An 18,379-nucleotide genomic window follows, 5' to 3' on the forward strand; every position below is an offset into this window, starting at 1 on the left:
AGTATTCTTTTCATGGTAGAATTCTAGAAAAACACCTTAAGGCCTGGACCAGAAGATATCACACAGATGCAGTGACCTTCAAGCCCAGAACTTTGGAGGAATTCCAAGGACTGTACATACTGCGAAGAAGATAAAGATGAGGAAGAAGGGGTCCCAAACACCCCCAGACTCAATTCCCAAAGGAGCGTATCGGGGGGCAGAATGGGGTAGAACTGAGGGTGGACAGAGTTGGGATTGGTTGGACCTTATTATAAAATCATAGAACCACTGCCTGGGCATGCGCACATGGTATGTATTCCTCTAGGTCTACGGTCTCATTAAAGGACCTGCTCTCTTTATCTTATACACTGAATTGGCCTGGAGTCTTTTTCTCCATGGTTTTTTAGGCAAGAGTTTCATTCCCCAGCTTAATTGGAACCAGAGGATTGGTTGGGGAATCAGCAAGAGATGCCTCTGGTCCCCTTCAGTCCAACCCAATTTCTGCCATAATTCCTGCCTCTTTTTTGTTTTTCCTTTTGTTCATTTGTGAGTTGGGGGTACTCCATTTTCCAGTGCCCTTCCTGTCTACAATAGGCACAGTGATCTTTTTGGAGGGGTGTTAACCCACACCTTCACCCTCTGCCTCTTCCCTACCCTTGCACGTCAATCAGGGCGGCTAGCAATTAATTCTGTAATTTAGCTTAGCTCTTTTTCTCCCTCTCTTCGGCCTCTTTCCTGTTGTTATATACTTTATATACAATAGACATCAACTGTGAAATAGCCATCCCCTCTACTCCTTCTATCTTTTGGGGTTTCTTTCTAATGTCTGGTGCAGACTGCCCAATAAAAAGCATTTTATACAGCATCCTGCTTCCTTCACTTTCTGCATCTAAATCAGTCCATTAACAAGCTACTTCACACAATCTTTCATAAAAGACTCCTCCCTGCTTCACTTCATTCAACTTGGCAAGGTTTTTTGGTTTCTCCACTCCCTTCTGGATTCCATACAAAATCAATTTCTTATATAATTTTAATGAATCTAGCCCCACACTCTGATTGGGATACCACTTTGGGTCATCCTTAGGGAGAAATTCATCATGATTTGGAATGCTCTGAACATTTTGATCTAATCCTTCTATTTTCCTAATTACTCATTTCTGAGCCTTTTCTAAAACTGCCTGCCATTCCTCATGGGTAAAAAAATATTCCAGGAAAGCCTGGATGTCCCCCAAGTTTGGATTATGAGTTAACATCATGGTTTTAATCATACTATACATTCCATTGGCATTACTGTGATATGACCCTGCTTGCTATTTCCAGTTCAGTGATGCCGAAATTTTGCCCCAAAAGGCACGGAGAAACTGCTTTAGAGACAAAGTTTGTTTCTTTAAAGCAGGAGGTATTTTATTGCAACGCGTTGGGGAGCTCTCCAGGTCGCCCTGGGCAAAGAGCTCCGTCGTGTATAATCAGCATAGCTCTTTTATACAGTTTTCGAATATAGGATTACAACATAATCATGCATATTCATTAAATTGCAACATCTAGTTGTAATATTCATATGAAGGTGGAGTCTGGGCGGAGTCTTCAATTTGGGGAGATTTCACGGTGGGAGTTCCTGTTGCCTTCCTCTGGGCGGGGGTCGTGTGTGAGTCTTCCTCACTGTAAACTTCTGAACTTTCTTTCGATCTTCTCCTTTTAAGGCAGTTTTGGCAAACACAATAAGGTCAGGCTGACTTTTGGCTCATCCTACGATTTGCTGAGTTGCTATCTCTGTGAGGAATGCAGCTATCTCTCTAGGACTGCTCTAGGATTCGCTGAGTTGCTATGTCAAGGACTGCCTAGTTTCCTAATGTTAAGGTTTTGAAATTTCTCTTACAATTTTGTGTTAACCTTTTATGTTTCAAAGTTTTAAGTGAGTGGCTTCATTTTCCCCCTTTTCTTATAACTTACGAATTCTTTCGTCAAGTTTTAATCTCTAAGGGACGTTGGTAAGATTGGATCATTGCCTAAAGTGTTTGGGTTTTTGTCATTAAGGATTTCAGTCTGCTCCATAGGTATATGTTTGTGAGTGTTAGTAAAGCATAGCTATGGTTATGATTAGTATTGGGTGCACAAGGTAGTGGAATACTTGAGTTGCTGTTGGGGAATGCCCTGTAAAAATATCCCACTAATGGTAGTGCCATGTCCATATTCACACAGGACTTTTACTCAGGGGCTTGGTACCCTATCTGCAGATGCTGGTGTTTCGCTTGTTTCTTCCTCTTGCTTATTCTCCGGAGCTTTCTTGACTCGTGAGTAATGAATCCATGTAGGTCGCTCTTTGATCCGGACCGCGGTGAAGGTGGTCAGCAGAATTTGGAAAGGTCCTTCCCACTTTTCTTGTAGGGGTTTTCCTAAGAGATTCTTAACATATACCCAGTCACCGGGGTTGAACGGGTGTAATTTACAATCAGGCTGTTTGGGTTGATGTTCTATCACCACAGCTGTACTTTTATCAAAATGTTTCCCTATAGTGATTACATAATCATAAATGTACTGATTACCTATTTGGTCTACAGCATCTCCATTTACAATCTGCATAGCATAAGGTCTTCCATACAGAATTTCAAATGGACTCAATTTTTCTTTTGATCTTGGTTTGACTCTCAGTCTAAGTAGAGCAATAGGCAAAGCTTGATACCACTGTAAATTGGTTTCCTGGCATATCTTAGCAATTTGTTGTTTAATCAGGTGATTCATCTTTTCGACTTGCCCACTAGCCTGAGGCCGGTAGGGCGTATGTAACTGCCACTTAATTTGTAATGCCTTGCTTATTGCTCTTACTACTTTTGCACAAAAATGCGTACCTCTGTCTGAAGATATACTTCTCGGTACCCCAAATCGGGGTATTATTTCGTTTAATAAAACCTTGGTTACTTCTCTTTCTTTATTTGTCCTACAAGGGAATGCTTCAGGCCACCCAGAAAATGTGTCAGTTAATACTAATAAATATCGAAACCCCCCTTTTCTTGGGAGTTCTGAAAAATCAATTTGCCACACTTCACCTGGGAATTTACCTCGATTTATGGCTCCCTGATGTACCTTCGTCCCAGTATTTGGGTTATTCTTTAGGCATCGCTCACATTGAGATGTGACGTATTTTACTGTAGTAAAGAGTTTTGGTCCTGCTATTCGGGTTTGTAAATATTGATAGAGTGGGTCCAAGGCCCAATGGGCTTTTTCATGTTCTGTCTTTACAAACTGCCACATTAATTTTTCAGGTATTATTAGTTGACCTGTTTCTAACTGTCCCCACCCGTTGTCTAACAATTTACCCTTGTTCTTTTTAATCCATCTTTGATCTGATTCTTGATAATTTGGTTGAAAATCTGTATCTAATTCTCCCGGTATTAAAGCTGTTATGGTTATTTCTTCAGTTTTTGCAGCAGCTAATTTGGCTTCTGCATCTGCCTTCCTATTCCCTATTTCTGGAACTGTGTTACCTTTCAGGTGTCCCTTACAATGCATTATGGCCACCTGCTCTGGGAGTTGGACCGCTTCTAACAACCTTAGAATTTCTTCTGCATGTTTGATTGTTTTCCCCTGGGCAGTTAATAGTCCCCTTTCTTTCCAAATTGCTCCGTGAGCATGTACGACAGAGAAAGCATATTTAGAATCAGTCCAAATGTTAATTCGCATACCTTCTGCTAATTCCAGGGCTCGGGTAAGAGCAATCAGTTCTGCCTTCTGGGCCGAAGTCCCTGCAGGTAGGGGATTTGATTCAATTACCTCTTCTGTTGTGGTCACTGCATAGCCTGCCATTCTTACTCCTTGCCTCACGAAGCTGCTGCCGTCCGAGAACCAGTTGTCCGCATCTTCAAATGGTTCCTCCTTGAGGTCTGGACGACTGGAATAGACTGCCTCGATCGTTTCCAGGCAATCATGTTCGAGGGGTTCTGCCGGAATTCTTCCTTCTAGAAATGAAGCTGGGTTGACAATATTAGTTACTTGAATGGTTACATCATCTGATTCAGCTAGGATGGCTTGATACTTTAGGAATCTTGAAGGCGATAACCAATGGTTACCCTTTTGTTCCAGCACTGCTGAGACAGTATGAGAGACCAACACAGTCATTTTCTGGCCCAGCGTAAGCTTTCTGGCCTCTTCTATGTTGATAATCACTGCGGCCACTGCTTTTAGGCACCCAGGCCAGCCTTTGCTTACTTCGTCCAATTGTTTGGAGAAATAAGCTACAGCTCTCTTATGTGGTCCCAACTGCTGTGCTAGAACTCCCAGAGCCATCCCCTGCCGCTCATGGGAGAATAACCAAAACGGCTTAGTTACATCTGGAAGACCCAAGGCTGGGGCTTTCAAGAGTTCTTGTTTCAGTCTTTTAAAAGCTCCTTCTGCCTCGGGAGTCCAGGTTAAGGTACTCGTAGTCCCTTTTAGTAAGTCATATAGTGGTTTGGCAAGTATTCCATATTGATGAATCCATAATCAGCACCATCCTGTCATTCCCAGAAAGGCCCGCAGATCTCTTACCGTTTCTGGTCTGGGCATCTGACAGATGGCTTCTTTTCTTGCTGTGCCTAGAGATCGTTGTCCCCTGGAGATTTCATACCCCAGGTATATCACCTTTTCTTGTACCAGCTGTGCCTTTTGTAGAGAAACTCGATATCCACTTAAACCCAAAAAGTTTAGTAGAGAAATAGTCCATTCAATGCACTCTTCTTCTGTTTCAGTTGCTACTAATAAATCATCTACATATTGTAGAAGGGTACCATTTCCCAGTGGCCTTTCCCATTGTTCTAATTCTTTGGCCAATTGGTTTCCAAAAATTGTGGGACTGTTTTTATATCCCTGCGGTAACACAGTCCAAGCTAGTTGAGTCTTTCTCCCTGTTTTAGCAGATTCCCATTCAAAAGCAAAAATTTTCTGGCTTGTCAGAGCTAAGGCTAGGCAAAAGAATGCATCTTTTAGGTCTAATACTGTGAACCATTTTAAATTTTCCCTCAATTTGGTTAGAAGAGTATAGGGATTTGCTACGACCGGGTGTAAAGTTTTTGTAATTTCGTTCACTGCCCTTAAATCTTGGACTAATCTATATGTCCCATTCGGTTTCTTAACAGGTAGGATTGGTGTATTAAAATCTGATTCACACTCTACCAATAATCCTAGTTCCAGAAATTTCTCTATTATTGGTTCAATTCCCCTTCTATCTTCCAACCTCAGCGGGTATTGTTTTCTTACTACCGGTTTTGTTCCTGGTATTAACTCAATATTGATAGGAGCTGCTCGTTTTGACCTTCCAGGTACATCAGTAGCCCATACTAGTGGGTATACTTCACTCATAATGCGTTCAATGCTATGATTTTCAGGTTTTGGTTCTATATAGCTGATTGTCAAACTTAAAGCTGCTATTAGTTGTTCATCATTTACTTGAAATTCAAGTTTATCTTTATTGAATTTTATTACAGCCCCCAAATTCTCTAATAGGTCTCTACCTAGTAGAGGCTTTGGAGAATTTGGTAAATACAAAAATTGATGAATTCCCATTTGTTTTCCAATTTTGTATTTAATAGGTTTTAGAAAGTAGGCTCTTTCTGGTTGGCCTGTCGCTCCCACGACCTGTACAAATTCATCACTTTTGGGTACCAATTCTTGATTCAAAACCGAAAATGTTGCTCCTGTATCTATTAAAAAGTTTAATTCTTTTTCACCTTCCCCTAGCTCCATTTTAACCAGTGGGTCTGCTAGGGAACGACTCACCGGTCCCCCTCATTCACTGTTTTGATGTGCAATGGTAGCGATTGCAGGTTTCTCTCCTAGCAGAGGACAATCTCGTCTCCAATGTCCTATCTGCCAGCAATTAGCACACTGATTTGGTTTTATCCCAGGCAGATGGGGTTGAGATTCTCTTTTCCCACTCCCTTTTGCTGGGTAACCTCTACCTCTGCCTCTGGTATTGAATTGTGGAGGCTTTACATTGGGGGCTGCTACTGCTGCTGCCACTATTCGAGCAAACCCTTTTATCTTCCTTTTTCTTCTCTTCTTTATCTCTGTTGTTATACACTTTCCAGGTCTCGTTCATCAATGTTTCTAGGTTTCTATTTTCTGGGTGCTCAAGCTTTTGCAATTTCTCCCTGATATCTGGGGTGCATTGTCCCATTACTAACCCCAATAACTGTTGCTTCCCTTCTTCCGATGCTGGGTCGAGGGGTGTATACTGTCTCATAGCTGTCCTAAGTCTGTCCAGAAATTCTGAGGGGGTTTCAAGCCATAAGTGGTGAATGGCACATGCACATACACTACCTTCCCCTCAGGTCCGACTGCCTGCCTTAAAGGTGCTTGTAACACCAACTTATCTTTTCCTCTGGTCCTACTAGAAACAGGGGTTGCATCAAAAACAACTTCTTCATTGCTAGATTCACTGTCGACTTCCTACTTTTATCCTTACCTTGGAGGAGCTGCCAATAATTGTACTTCCTCTTCTGAATTTTTGTCTTTTTTATCTTTTCATCTCACACAAGAATCTTTACCCTCATCTATTTTCTTTTTTCATTAACCTAAGAATATATTCCATTTTGATACTTTGAATCTACTAAACCACATTTTTTATTACATCCAAATCATTTCTTTAAGCAAAAAAAAAAAAATATTCTAAAAGGGATTCTATCCCATTTGTTCTACCTCCTACAAAATAACATCAACTGTAAAAATGAATTATATTTCAAAGATCCATTTTTCACCATCATCTAATTTATCTTGAGGCCACCATTGATTACAATATCTTTTCAATTAATCTTGAGTCATAGAGTCACCCCAAATTTATTCCAATTCTTTAGAATGTATCCAAGGGGAGAGCAAAGGGGAATTTCTATAGAAGCAGGTGAACCCATTTCAGTACCAAAATTTCCAATATTTCATAAGCTATCTAAATGCTCACGCCTCAAAACCAAGTTTTCACACTACCAACTCTGAATGTAAAAACGTGTGCTAAATACATTGTGTGAAAATGTGTGAGACAAATATCAAAAATCCAAGATGCATACCTGTGCTGGTTTAAAGGCAAACCAGCAGGAGAAATGAACCCAACTCAAAAGAGATTATGAGTCAGAATTACAATTTCATTAAAATAATACAATAAATACAATTATACAGATGAACAATTGGTTTTAATCCACAAAAAAACAGACGTATAACTTGGCACCCTGGGGCACGAACAGAATGGTGTTCTTTGGCCCCCGTTCTGAGCCCCACGTGGGCCCCCTGAATTAAAAAAATAAAAGGAGAGGAATAACCTGTTGGTGCGAGTGATGGTCGCAGTCTGGTTGAGAGTGGTGGTTGCAGTCCGGGCATTTGGAATTGCTGCTGTGGAGACAGAAAGAATTAAACAATTGAACACTTTGTCTGGTCTGTCAGAAACCCCTTCTGTTTTAGGACTCTTGAAGGTGGAAGAACAGCAGGTGCCAATTGCCACCACAACAGTGCATTGCCAACAGTACCAAACAAATCAAGACTCTGTGATTCCCATCCACAGGATGATTAGTGAACTGGAGAGTCAAGGAGTGGTCAACAAGACTCACTCACCCATCATTGAGTGCCTCTGTGCCAGACATGTTGGAGCTTTAGTATGAATTGGAGTCCAAGGCAGTAAAGTGATGCCACCATTGACATTGCTAATATGTTTTTCTCCATTTCCCTTAGCAGCAGAGTATAGGTCACAGTTTGATTTCACCTGGAGGGGCATGCAGTACACCTGGAACTGAATGCCCCAGAGTTGGAAACACAGTCCCACCATCTGTCATGGACTAATCCAGACCATACTAGAGAAGGGTGAGTCTCTAGAACATCTGCAGTACATCGATTACATCATTGTATGGGGGAGCACAGCAGAAGAAGTCTTTGAGAAAGAAAAGATCATCCAGATTCTCCTGAAAACTGGGTTTGCCATCAGAGTAAGGTCAAGGGACCTGCCCGAGAAATAAAGTTCCTGGAAGTGAAGTGGCAAGATGGATGCAGTCAGATCCCAAAAGAGGTAATCAACAAGATAACAGCAATGCCCTCACCAACCAGCAAGAAGGAAATGCAAGCTTTCATAGGCACCATAGGTTTCTTGAGGATGCACAACCCAGAATACAGACAGATTGTAAGTCCTCTCTACTTTGTAACACACAAGAACAGTTTCCAGTGGGACCCCAAACAGCAACAAGCCTTTGAACAGCTCAAACAGGAGATCACTCACTCTGCAACCCTTGGGTGAGTCAGAATAGGACCAGAAGTGAAGAATATGCTCTACTCTGCAGCTGGGGATAATGGTCCTTCTTGGAGCCTCTGGCAGAAGGTACCTGGGGACACTCGAGGCTGACCACTTGGATTTTGGAACCAAGGCTACTGAGGGTCTGAGGCCAACTACACCCCAACAGAGAAGGAGATTCTAGCAGCCTATGAAGGGGTTCAAGCTGCCTCAGAAGTGATTTGCACAGAAACACAGCTTCTCCTGGCACCCTGACTACCAGTGCTGTGGTAGATGTTTAAAGGAAAGGTTCCGTTCACGCATCATACCACTGATGCTACATGGAGTAAGTGGATTGCCTTGATCACGCAGTGTGCCTGAATAGGGAGCCCTAATCACCCTGGGATCTTGGAGATAATCACAAATTGGACTGAAGGTAAGAACTTTGGTTTGGCAGATGAAAAGGAAGAAGAACCAGTGGCATGTGCTGAGGAAGCTCCACCATGCAATCAACTGCCAGAAGATGAAAAACATTACACTCTTTTCACTGATGGTTCCTGTTGCACTGTAGGGACAAACCAAAAATGGAAAGCAGACACATGGAGCCCCACACAACAAGTTGCAGAAGCCACTGAAGGAGAAGGTGGATCGAGTCAACTTGCAGAGCTCAGTCATCCAACTGGCCTTGGACATTGCTGAACAAGAGAAGTGACCAAGGCTTCACCTCTACACTGACTCGTGGATGGTGGTCAATGCTCTGTGGGGATGGCTAGACAGATGGAAGAAGGCCAATTTACAACCCAAAGGAAAACCCATCTGGGCTGCCAAAATGTGTTAAGACATCACCGCCTGGGTAGAGAAGCTGATCATGAGAGTTCGCCATGTAGACACACATGTGCTTAAGAGTCGAGTCAATGAGGAACAGTATAACAGTGAACAGGTAGACCAAGCTGCCCGAGTCAAAGTGTCACAGGTAGATCTAGACTGGCAGTACAAGGGAGACTTGCTCCTAGCTTGATGGTCCCATGATGCCTCAGGTCATCAGGGAAGAGATGCCACCTACAGGTGGGCACAAGACCGAGGGATGGATTTAACCATGGAGACTATCTCCCAGGTGTATTGGGTCTAGCTGAGCTGGAGTTCATTTTCCCACAGTAGCCCTTACAGTGTTGTGCTTTGCATTGATAGCTAGAAGGGTGTTGATAACACACCAGTGTTTTGGCTACTGCTGAGCACAGCACCAACACTGTAACATTCCTTCCTTAGTTGAGGGCAAGATCCTGGGAGGGGACACAAGTAGACCAACTGACCTAAACTGACCAAAGGGATATTCCATACCATATGATGTCACCTCAGGTATAAAAGCTAAGGTACGGAGCAGGAAGGTAGGCATTCATTGTTTCCAATGGCTGCCTGCTGAGAAACCATCATGCATACTGAAGCCCTGCTTCTCAGGAGTGGCCAACCATTGCTGTTCATGGGAAGTAGAGAATAAACCCTGCTATCTTTTGCTTCTGCGCATGCAAGCTTCGCTTTATTTTTTGCTTTAAATAAACTACCTTATCCCAACCCACGAGTTTTTTTTTTCCCCACCTTACTCTCTCCCCTGTCTGGCTGGGGATGAATAACTAATATGAATAACTAAGGAGACAACTTAGTGAAATCAACAGTACTAAAGGACTTGAGTTTAGATGAGGCTTGAAATTTTATGTCTAAGCTTCCAGAACTGCTAAGGACCTTACTGAACAAATAAACATATTAAAAAAGCTTTAGGACTAACAGAGAAGGTGCATAGAAAGGAAAGAACACTGATCAACCAAAGAAGTTCTTTTAACTTGTAAAGAAAATTAAAGCACATGGGCATCAGTGCTATAAACAGAAAGACAGCATCAACAAAAAAGAGGTAGGACAGGTATGCAAGGAGGTTGAAAGAGAGATTAAGAAGACTTTGCATATGGCCCCCAAGCTAAATGAGTATTTTGCCTTACTTTTTTCAGTAAATATGATGATACTGATGGAAGTGGGGATATAGAATGGAGAATGAGAATAAGGAAATCATAGTCCAAATAGCAAGATTAGAGCTTAATGCAGAGTAATGAAGGAGTTAAAGACTGGTGCTGTACAGCTAGAATATAGAGGCCATAGTCACATAGGAGATCCAGACAACAGGACCATCAGGCTGTGGTTACATAATTATTAAGGTAACATTTGCACATTACATCTGATTCAGATCACAGTTTTACTGCCAAATGATTAGGTGTCATGGTTTTGCTGGTTCTTGGAGATCAGGCAGGAATTTTCCCCTTCCCCCTGCCCACTGCATGCAGGGTTGTTAAGTGGGCACTTAAGGGACACAAAAGAAGTGGCTTTCTAGTTAATTGCTCAGAATGTCGTCTCCTAGGAAACGGAGGGGATGAGGAGCTCCTCTTTACTTTTTTTCTCTGTCTCCTGGGAAAAAGGGAGAGAAGTTTTGGGCTGGCTGTTGAGGCTGGAACAAGGTCACAGTGGAGGCTCGGTGTGGTTCTGTTGTTCTTGACCTGCTTACCAACTGCGGATCCTGCTTGGATTTTTCATCAGAGAGGAGATGTTTTCTGGAAGTTTTTCCCCTTCCCTGTTCCCGTTTGTTTCTTTCCTGGTCGTGGTCCTTGTGCACATCACGGGGAGAGAGAGGACTGTGCCACACGATTTGACCAGTCGAACAGACTGAGGTTTTTTTTTTTCCCATTAGGGAGGACCTTTTTTTTTGTTGTTTCTCTTCCCTCTCTCTCTCTCCCCTTTCCCAGTGTGTGGGGGAGGGGAGGGAAACCCATGTTTTTTTGGTTGCTTCCTCCAACGCATCCCGGAGGGTGTTACTCCCACGTGGCAATGACCAGTGATTCCACAGCGCCCCCTGTTGGTCAACATAAAGAACTGCAGGTTCTGCATCTTCAGTGATCCAACGGCGCCCCCTGTTGACTGTGGTTAGAATTGCTTGTTTACTGGTTTGTTTTGAAGGGGATTATTTGTGGGTATAGGAGTATTGTTTGATTGTTTTACTTCTTTTCTTTCATTGTTTCTACCAATACACACCTACCTTTTAATAAAAGGCTGTTATTTTTCCTTTTCCATAATTTTTTCCCTTCAATCGGAGACTCTTAATTTTGGATTTATAATTGCTTAGAGGGAGGAGTTTGTGTCTTTTCTCATAACTCATCCTCAGCAAAACACCTGTGTCTCATTTAAACTGGGACATTTGGTAATGTGTGATCCCATATCTGTTGAAATAACCAGCACATATGAGACTGTGTTTATGTCAGATTTATACTGTTTAATGGAAGACAGATGATACTTGATCAAAGTCAAGTATCAAATATGATACTTATGAATGCTACTGGACCAGAGTTCTCTCAACAAAATGTTTAACACTTTTCCCTCTGTAGTTCCCACTTAAAAGTTCTGCTTCTCACCCTTGCCTAGTACTCTGTGTGGAGTGTTGGTCCCAAATATCACTCATCCAGTTGCTTGCTCAACAACACCCCCTTCCTATTCCCAGGGGAGTGAATAGGAAGAACAGGAACAAAGCTCATGAGTCAAGATAAAGACAGGAAGTGAGTAACTTAATTTATTGTGAATTAAAATAAATATTTAATTACTGATTCAGGTAGTAGGAAACAAAATTTTTAAAAGGCAAAATCATTTACACACTTTAGGGCAAAACACCTTTTCTCCCCCTGTTCCCAGGCTCAACTTCATTCCAGACTCCTCCACTTTCATTATCCCTGGAGGTTACATTCAGTCCCTTGAGTGAGGCAGTTAGTGATGTGGGGGGGTGCAGCTGTGGTCAGTATATAGCAGTTTCTCCCTGCCACTATTTCCTTCTTGCTCTTTGCTCTGTTTTGGGTCTGCATGGAATATCTACTCTACCATGGAACACTTCCTCTTCCTTCAGTCATGGTGTTCCCCCTGTTGTTTCTCACTCTTTTTTGTACCATCCTCTCTCTCTCTCCAGAACTTTCTACACTTTCTAAAATGTTTCTGCAGAGCTGCCACAAACTTTGCTGATTGGTTCAGTGGTGGGTCCGTTATAGAGCTGGCTTGAACCTAGTGCAACCAGCACAGGACAGCAGCCCTTGTCCTCCTCCCACAGAAACTACCCCTGTAGTCCCACCCCCCCACCCCCCCCATTAACCTGGTCACACTTCTTGTTATGCAACCCAGGATGTGATTGGCTTTCTGGGATGCAAACATGCACTGTTGGCTCATGTCCAGTTTTTCATCCATGAGTGTCCCTAAATCCTTCTCTGCAGGGCTGCGGTCAAAACATTTATTCCCCAGTTTGTACTGATACTGGGGTGTGATTGATATGCCCTCCTCCTGACCCTTGTTTAAAAGAAAAAAAGCTTTAATTGTAACTACATCTTAGTGTCATCATCATTCTGCCAAGTATCCACAAAAGAACCTCTCTGTCTCATTGTTGGGTGACATGGGGATTGCCCCGACCCAGGTGCAAGACCTTGCACTTGCCTTTGTTGAACTTCATAAGGGTCACAATTTCTCCAGCTTGTCCAGGTCCCTCTGGATGACATTACTTCCCTCTAGTATATAAACTGCACCACTCATCTTGGTATCATCCAAAAACTTGTGAGGGTGCACTCAATCCCACTGTCTGTCATTAATAAAGATACTGAGCAATATTGGTCCCAGTATGGATCCTTGAGGGACACCGTTTGTTACTGAATGATAGCTAATGCAGTCAAATGGTCATAAGAACCTGTTGGGTTACTTTAGTTTCCATTTCATTGAAGAAAAGTTTTCATTTTTCACCAGAATCTTCATCTACTCCTTCAAATTGTAACCATACAACTATTATTGTTTACTTTATAATGGAAAATACAGATACCGGATAGCCATCAACACTTTATTGTCATGCTGCTCTACTACTTATTTTGTAAGGCACAATTTACAGAATACACAGGTAATGTATTCCAATTTCTGCCTTACTGTATTTCAATGTAATATTACATTGTTCTGGGTTCTAAATTGTTTAGCAGAATGATTAGTTCATGATTCATTCTTATGGATGAACGTGGTACTGCAGCATGTTAAGATAAATTTTCAAATTATCGTAACTGAGCCATTAATTTTCATGAGATTAATGACAAATACTGTGTTTTCTACTTTTTATCTTCAAATGCATATGCCTTCAACTGTATTAGGAAAGTCCAGAATGATCTTCTTTCTGATTTCTGTACTTCTGATGTAGACATAGACTTTCTCTCGTGGTCATGAAGCCATAAGAGCACATGACCATTGGGTCAATGTATGAATGTAGGGAAAAGATTTTTAAAAGGACCGTTCACGTTGATCCGTGTCCCAGACCGTGCAGGGTCCCAGTTCAGCCACACCTTTGGGCTCTCAGAAATATGGTAAGGTGTGGAGTTTCTGGTTACAGGATGGGTGCTAGCAAAGCATGCTGGGAGTTGTAGTTTTTAAGTACTATATTACACATGTGCATGTACAGTTGAATGATTGTATAGGATTGGTTGAAAAGGTCACGTGTGTTGTGACGTGTCACCCTTTGAAACTACTATATAAGCCTTTGTCTCTTTCAATAAAGCATGCAGTTTTACACACCATGTTGGTGTCAGTGTCTGGTCCCAAGGACCCTTTATTTATTATATTAATACTACTGCTACAGTAAGGGTAGAAGGATATGATATGTCACGCATGTGGCGCAGTGGGTCTCAGTTCTCTCCAGGCTGGCAGAGTTCCAGTCTCCAGTGGTAGGTAGGTAGCACATGGTGGCGGAGAAAAGGTGAGGGGAGGTGGGGAGAGATTGTCAGCTAGGGAACCAGTTCTTTCTTCCTTTCCTCTCTCTGATTTTCCAAAATTTTTCCTCAACTTTTATAGTGTTCAAAGAAGGTTGTACGGGGTTTCTTGGCACATAGCCCTATTCAGATGTTCGAGGAGATACGATAAACCATAAACAATAGCAGGATCTTTTGGCAGGAAAACTCCATCAGGAAGCTCTGATGAGAACTTCTGGCAGAAAGTTGACAGAGAATTTTTGGTAGGAAGTTTTTGACAGGCAGAAACAATGGTAAAACATTATTTTTTGCATTTCTATATTATCTGTGTGTTACACTCCACCCCGATGATTCAACATTGTTTCTTGGCACATCGATGTAGTTTTCTTCAGTGGTGGTAATATTGATGCCTCAGAGGTTTTTTTTTTTCAATTTTTGTAGATTTTATAAGTAGTTGTGTAGTGAATGTAGATTTTAATGTAGCTGTATATCCCTTTCCCTGTAGCATAATGTTTACACGGAGCCCCTGGTGGTCCAGTGGTAAAGGCGCGGCGCTATCACCGCCGAGACCCGGGTTCGATTCCCGGTCAGGGCCACTCCCGGGCAGGTGGGGCTCGTTAGCCCTTAAAGGTAACCCACCTACGTCCTAAGGACCTCGCTGCCACCGTCCAAGCTCGCTTGGCCCCGGCAGATGAACCTTAGGATTAAAGGGTGGGCTCAGTTCCGCGCACACTGTGTCTCACCTAAAAAATCCAATGCGCAGGCTGGAAGGTGGAAAGACCTTCCCCGGATCTTCGCTCGCGAAGACTGGCCATTATTATTTTATAATGTTTACACATAGCCAACTCTGTTACCCCATTCCATATCAATCCCTCTAAATTCCGTTACCGTGTTTAGTCTTCCTTTCAAGGTAGAATTGTAGAAAAACATCCCAAGGCCTGGACCAGAAGATATCACACAGACACAGTGACCTTCAAGCCCAGAACTTTGGAGGAACTCCAAGGACTGTATGTGAAGAAGATGAAGACGAGGAAGAAGGGGTCCCAAAGACCCCAAACCCAATTCCTGAAGGGGTGTGTTGGGAGGTAGAACAGGGCAGAACTGGGGGTGGATAAACCTGGGATTGGATGGACCTTATTATAAAATCATAGAACCCCTATCTGGGGGCTCTCGTGGTATGTATTCCTCTAGGCTTAAAGACTCATTAAAGGACCAGCTCTCTTTATCTTATCTCATATACTAAATTGGCTTGGAGTCTTTTTTCTTTTAGGCAATAATACGAATATAGCAAACAGAGGGAGAGAAGGAAACGAGCAAGCCATTTATCATGCATTTAAGTAGACCAATGCCAATAATTAGGAACATAATTCCAATGACAATTGCTATTCCAGTTTGTGCTATCTATTTTCCCCATCTGGGGAGTCCAAAAGACTCTAGGATGTTAGGAACCCATGGTCCATCAAACACTTCTTGCGGTTGCATTGCATAAAACAAATTTTTAGTGTGGTTACTTATCTCCCTAATTGTTGTTCATGCCTCCTCAATGGAGGTTGAAGCATTATAAATTGTTACACAGAATTCAGTTTCTGATAAATTTAACATTCCACATACACCTTGTTCTTTTTACAGTAACATATCTAAGGCTAATCTGTTTAGCAATGTCATCTTAGTAGTTTACTGGACTTAAGTGTTTAATTCTCCAAATGCATGCTGTGTCCAGTTGCTTAAAACACTTAATTGCCAGGTAATATCTTCTAATATAAATTTGTGTCTTTTTAAGGTGACAAAGGGGGTAAAGAAATTTTCAAGGAAAAGGGATGTTTTTTCTCCAGTGGTATAATAATCTGAAAAATCAATTCCTTTAATTGCCCACTGTGGTCTTTGTGTTGCTTTTGAAGAGGGAATAACACTGCGATGGTGACTTTCTTTGGACACTTTAGTGAAAGTAAAGACACATCTGGGGCAAAGGGAGGGAATTTCAAGTCCAACATACTGCTCTAATGACAAATGTGAATAAAACCTTCCATCAGAGCACCCCAAAACCATTGCCAGAGGGGCTATATATTTTGCAGTTTTACAATCAGTATCTTCTGCATGATCAAGGATGGTGATCTGTGGTTTAGTATTTATTGGGGTACCGTGGATTGGGTAGTGGGTATAGGGAACTCCGCAGTGATTAAGAACATATTTGTAGGTTGAGTTACAAGATTTCTTCAACCTTTAGAGGGGTATCTCCAACAAGTACACCTCCCTTATTAATGTTCTAATCCTAAGCGAAAACCATGTTTCTGGAGGATCTCCTGGTCCTTCTTTGCATGTTATAACCTTTGAGCAATTGAAAAAGGGACTATCTTCTTCTTGAGGCACAGTAAATTTGGCTTCTGTAATTTGTAAATTTGGATTCAACAAATCCTTGTACAGACCATGCCCACATTAAGTTTTTCCAGTTTATTTGGGTTATATTTGTTATATTAGGAAGTTGTACACACCAGGAAGGACTAAAAACTGTGGTATATTTACTTTCGTATACATCTGGAGTGTATAATGGGTCAAAGAGTGGGTCCTATGAGTAAATAAGGCAGGGTTGTCTAGCATTATATTCCTCAAAGGTTATCATTCCAGGTTTAAATTCACCTTCACTTGATCTAATAGATGGATGAGGGGATTCAATTTGAGACAAGATGGTTACATTTACCTTTGGATGCATGGTTTTACAATATTTGTGGTGTGACATCCAGTCCCGAGTTATATTAGGAGGTGGGATATAAGTTTGGTAAAGGTCATGCACTATAGGAATGCCTTTCCAGAGTATCTGGGCTCCGTTGGTCTTGTTTGTCCACTGTTCAGGTAGGGGTAATGGGGCTGTCACACTAGCCATGTTAAAACCAAAAGATAAATTCAATGGTATCATAAAAAATCGCAATCCTTGTTCAACAGACTGAGGTAATGCTACACATATACCTTGATCGATATGATTCCATCTTTTCACAAACCCTTTGACTAGTTCCCAGGCGAGATTCCTTTGATTTTCACTTTTAACAGTCTGTTCTGCTGAGCACATGTACAAGGAAAATAAGCATACAAACATAACTAAAAAATTTAAACTACAGTTACCAGTAAACTGAACCATAGTCCAAATCTGAGGTTTTCATTCACAGTTCTGAATACTTTTCTCCATTGAACAGTTACCTGTAAAAGAAAAGAAAAAGGTCTGTCCATCCCCTTTTAGGGTCAACATTAAAATATAGGAACAATACACCGAGAACTTATTTTGTGTTCTTTGCCATAAGTTTTCCAGGTGTACATGTTCAAGGGAGTGGCGAGTACTATTGGTACAGCTCCTACAGAAGGCAGTTCCACTAATACAGGTTGTCCAGGAAGGTGATAGGGTTTTTTATTACCCTCAGATTTTGATGTTGCTGGTATCAAAGAGGGAGGTTGTGGATAAAAAACTGTGAGTCTATGACAGCCATTTACTCCCCATCAGTCATTCACTATTTTTACAGTGTCCCATAGTCTTTCAGTCCAATTGGATTTCTGAGGTTTTAGAAATCGTTTAAGCAGGTCGTTTGTTCTTTCCACTATGCCATTTGCTTGTGGATAAAAGGGTGTGTGAAATATCCACTGGATTACTTCTTCCTTGGCCCACTCCTGTACTATAGGAGCTGTTTTCCAGGGAGGGTTTGGAGGGATGCCAAAATGGAAACCAAAACACCGTTGAAAGCTCAAACAAACCCAATATTTATTACAAAGAATTGGCCAACAAAACGAGAAACTGAGAGACAGGAAAGGAGAGGAGGGAAATAAGCCCGCAGTAAAGCTCCCACTCATGCAGGTGTGTTCTATGAGGTTGTCTTACCTACTCCAGAATAACTAGAATTCCCCATAGCAGAAGCTGTGTTCTCGGAGTGTCGGCAGGCTCACAAGATAGCGGGCGTCCCTGCAAAAGGCAACGTTGTCCTTCATGTGAAGCTTGGGTCCCCCGAGCACAAGCTATCTGCTTTTTTATCTAATTTGCTGGTGATGTCTACCTGGGCAGGTGTGGCCAGCACCGCCCAGTTAGAGGCCTTCAGTCGCTCCCCCCGTTATGTAAGTGGTACCCCTTCTGCGCATGCATGTGTACATTGGAATTTCCCCGCGCCTGCGTGATATGCCTTGGGGGGGTCTTCCCTAAATGAGTCTGGGGGCTTACTTCATCACCCTCCTCTTCACTTTCTCTTTCAAATGCCCTTGGAGGGCCATCAGCCAATAGTGAGATACTGATTATTTTAGTTTATGCAAAGTGATGCCTTCAAGGTTGAAGTTCTCATTTATCAGTGCCTGTTTTCTCACAACTTGACAGGAAAAGAACAAACTCTCACAGGTGGTTGGGCCAAATGCAGACCAACAGTAGCAGTGT

The 18,379-nt window shown here is 42.1% G+C and overlaps 1 protein-coding gene across 1 annotated transcript; it reads right to left on the reverse strand.

The window, feature by feature from the left end:
- Positions 1-1,317: 1,317 nt before the first annotated feature.
- On the reverse strand, positions 1,318-4,425 carry LOC126650133 (protein NYNRIN-like). Its single transcript, XM_050334599.1, has one exon. The coding sequence runs from the start codon at positions 4,258-4,260 to the stop codon at positions 2,188-2,190; it is 2,073 nt and encodes a 690-aa protein (XP_050190556.1). The 5' UTR covers positions 4,261-4,425; the 3' UTR covers positions 1,318-2,187.
- Positions 4,426-18,379: the final 13,954 nt, after the last annotated feature.

The sequence above is a fragment of the Myiozetetes cayanensis genome, unplaced genomic scaffold, assembly GCF_022539395.1.
Source record: "Myiozetetes cayanensis isolate MyiCay16 unplaced genomic scaffold, myiCay2020 scf56, whole genome shotgun sequence".
Taxonomy (NCBI): domain Eukaryota; kingdom Metazoa; phylum Chordata; class Aves; order Passeriformes; family Tyrannidae; genus Myiozetetes; species Myiozetetes cayanensis.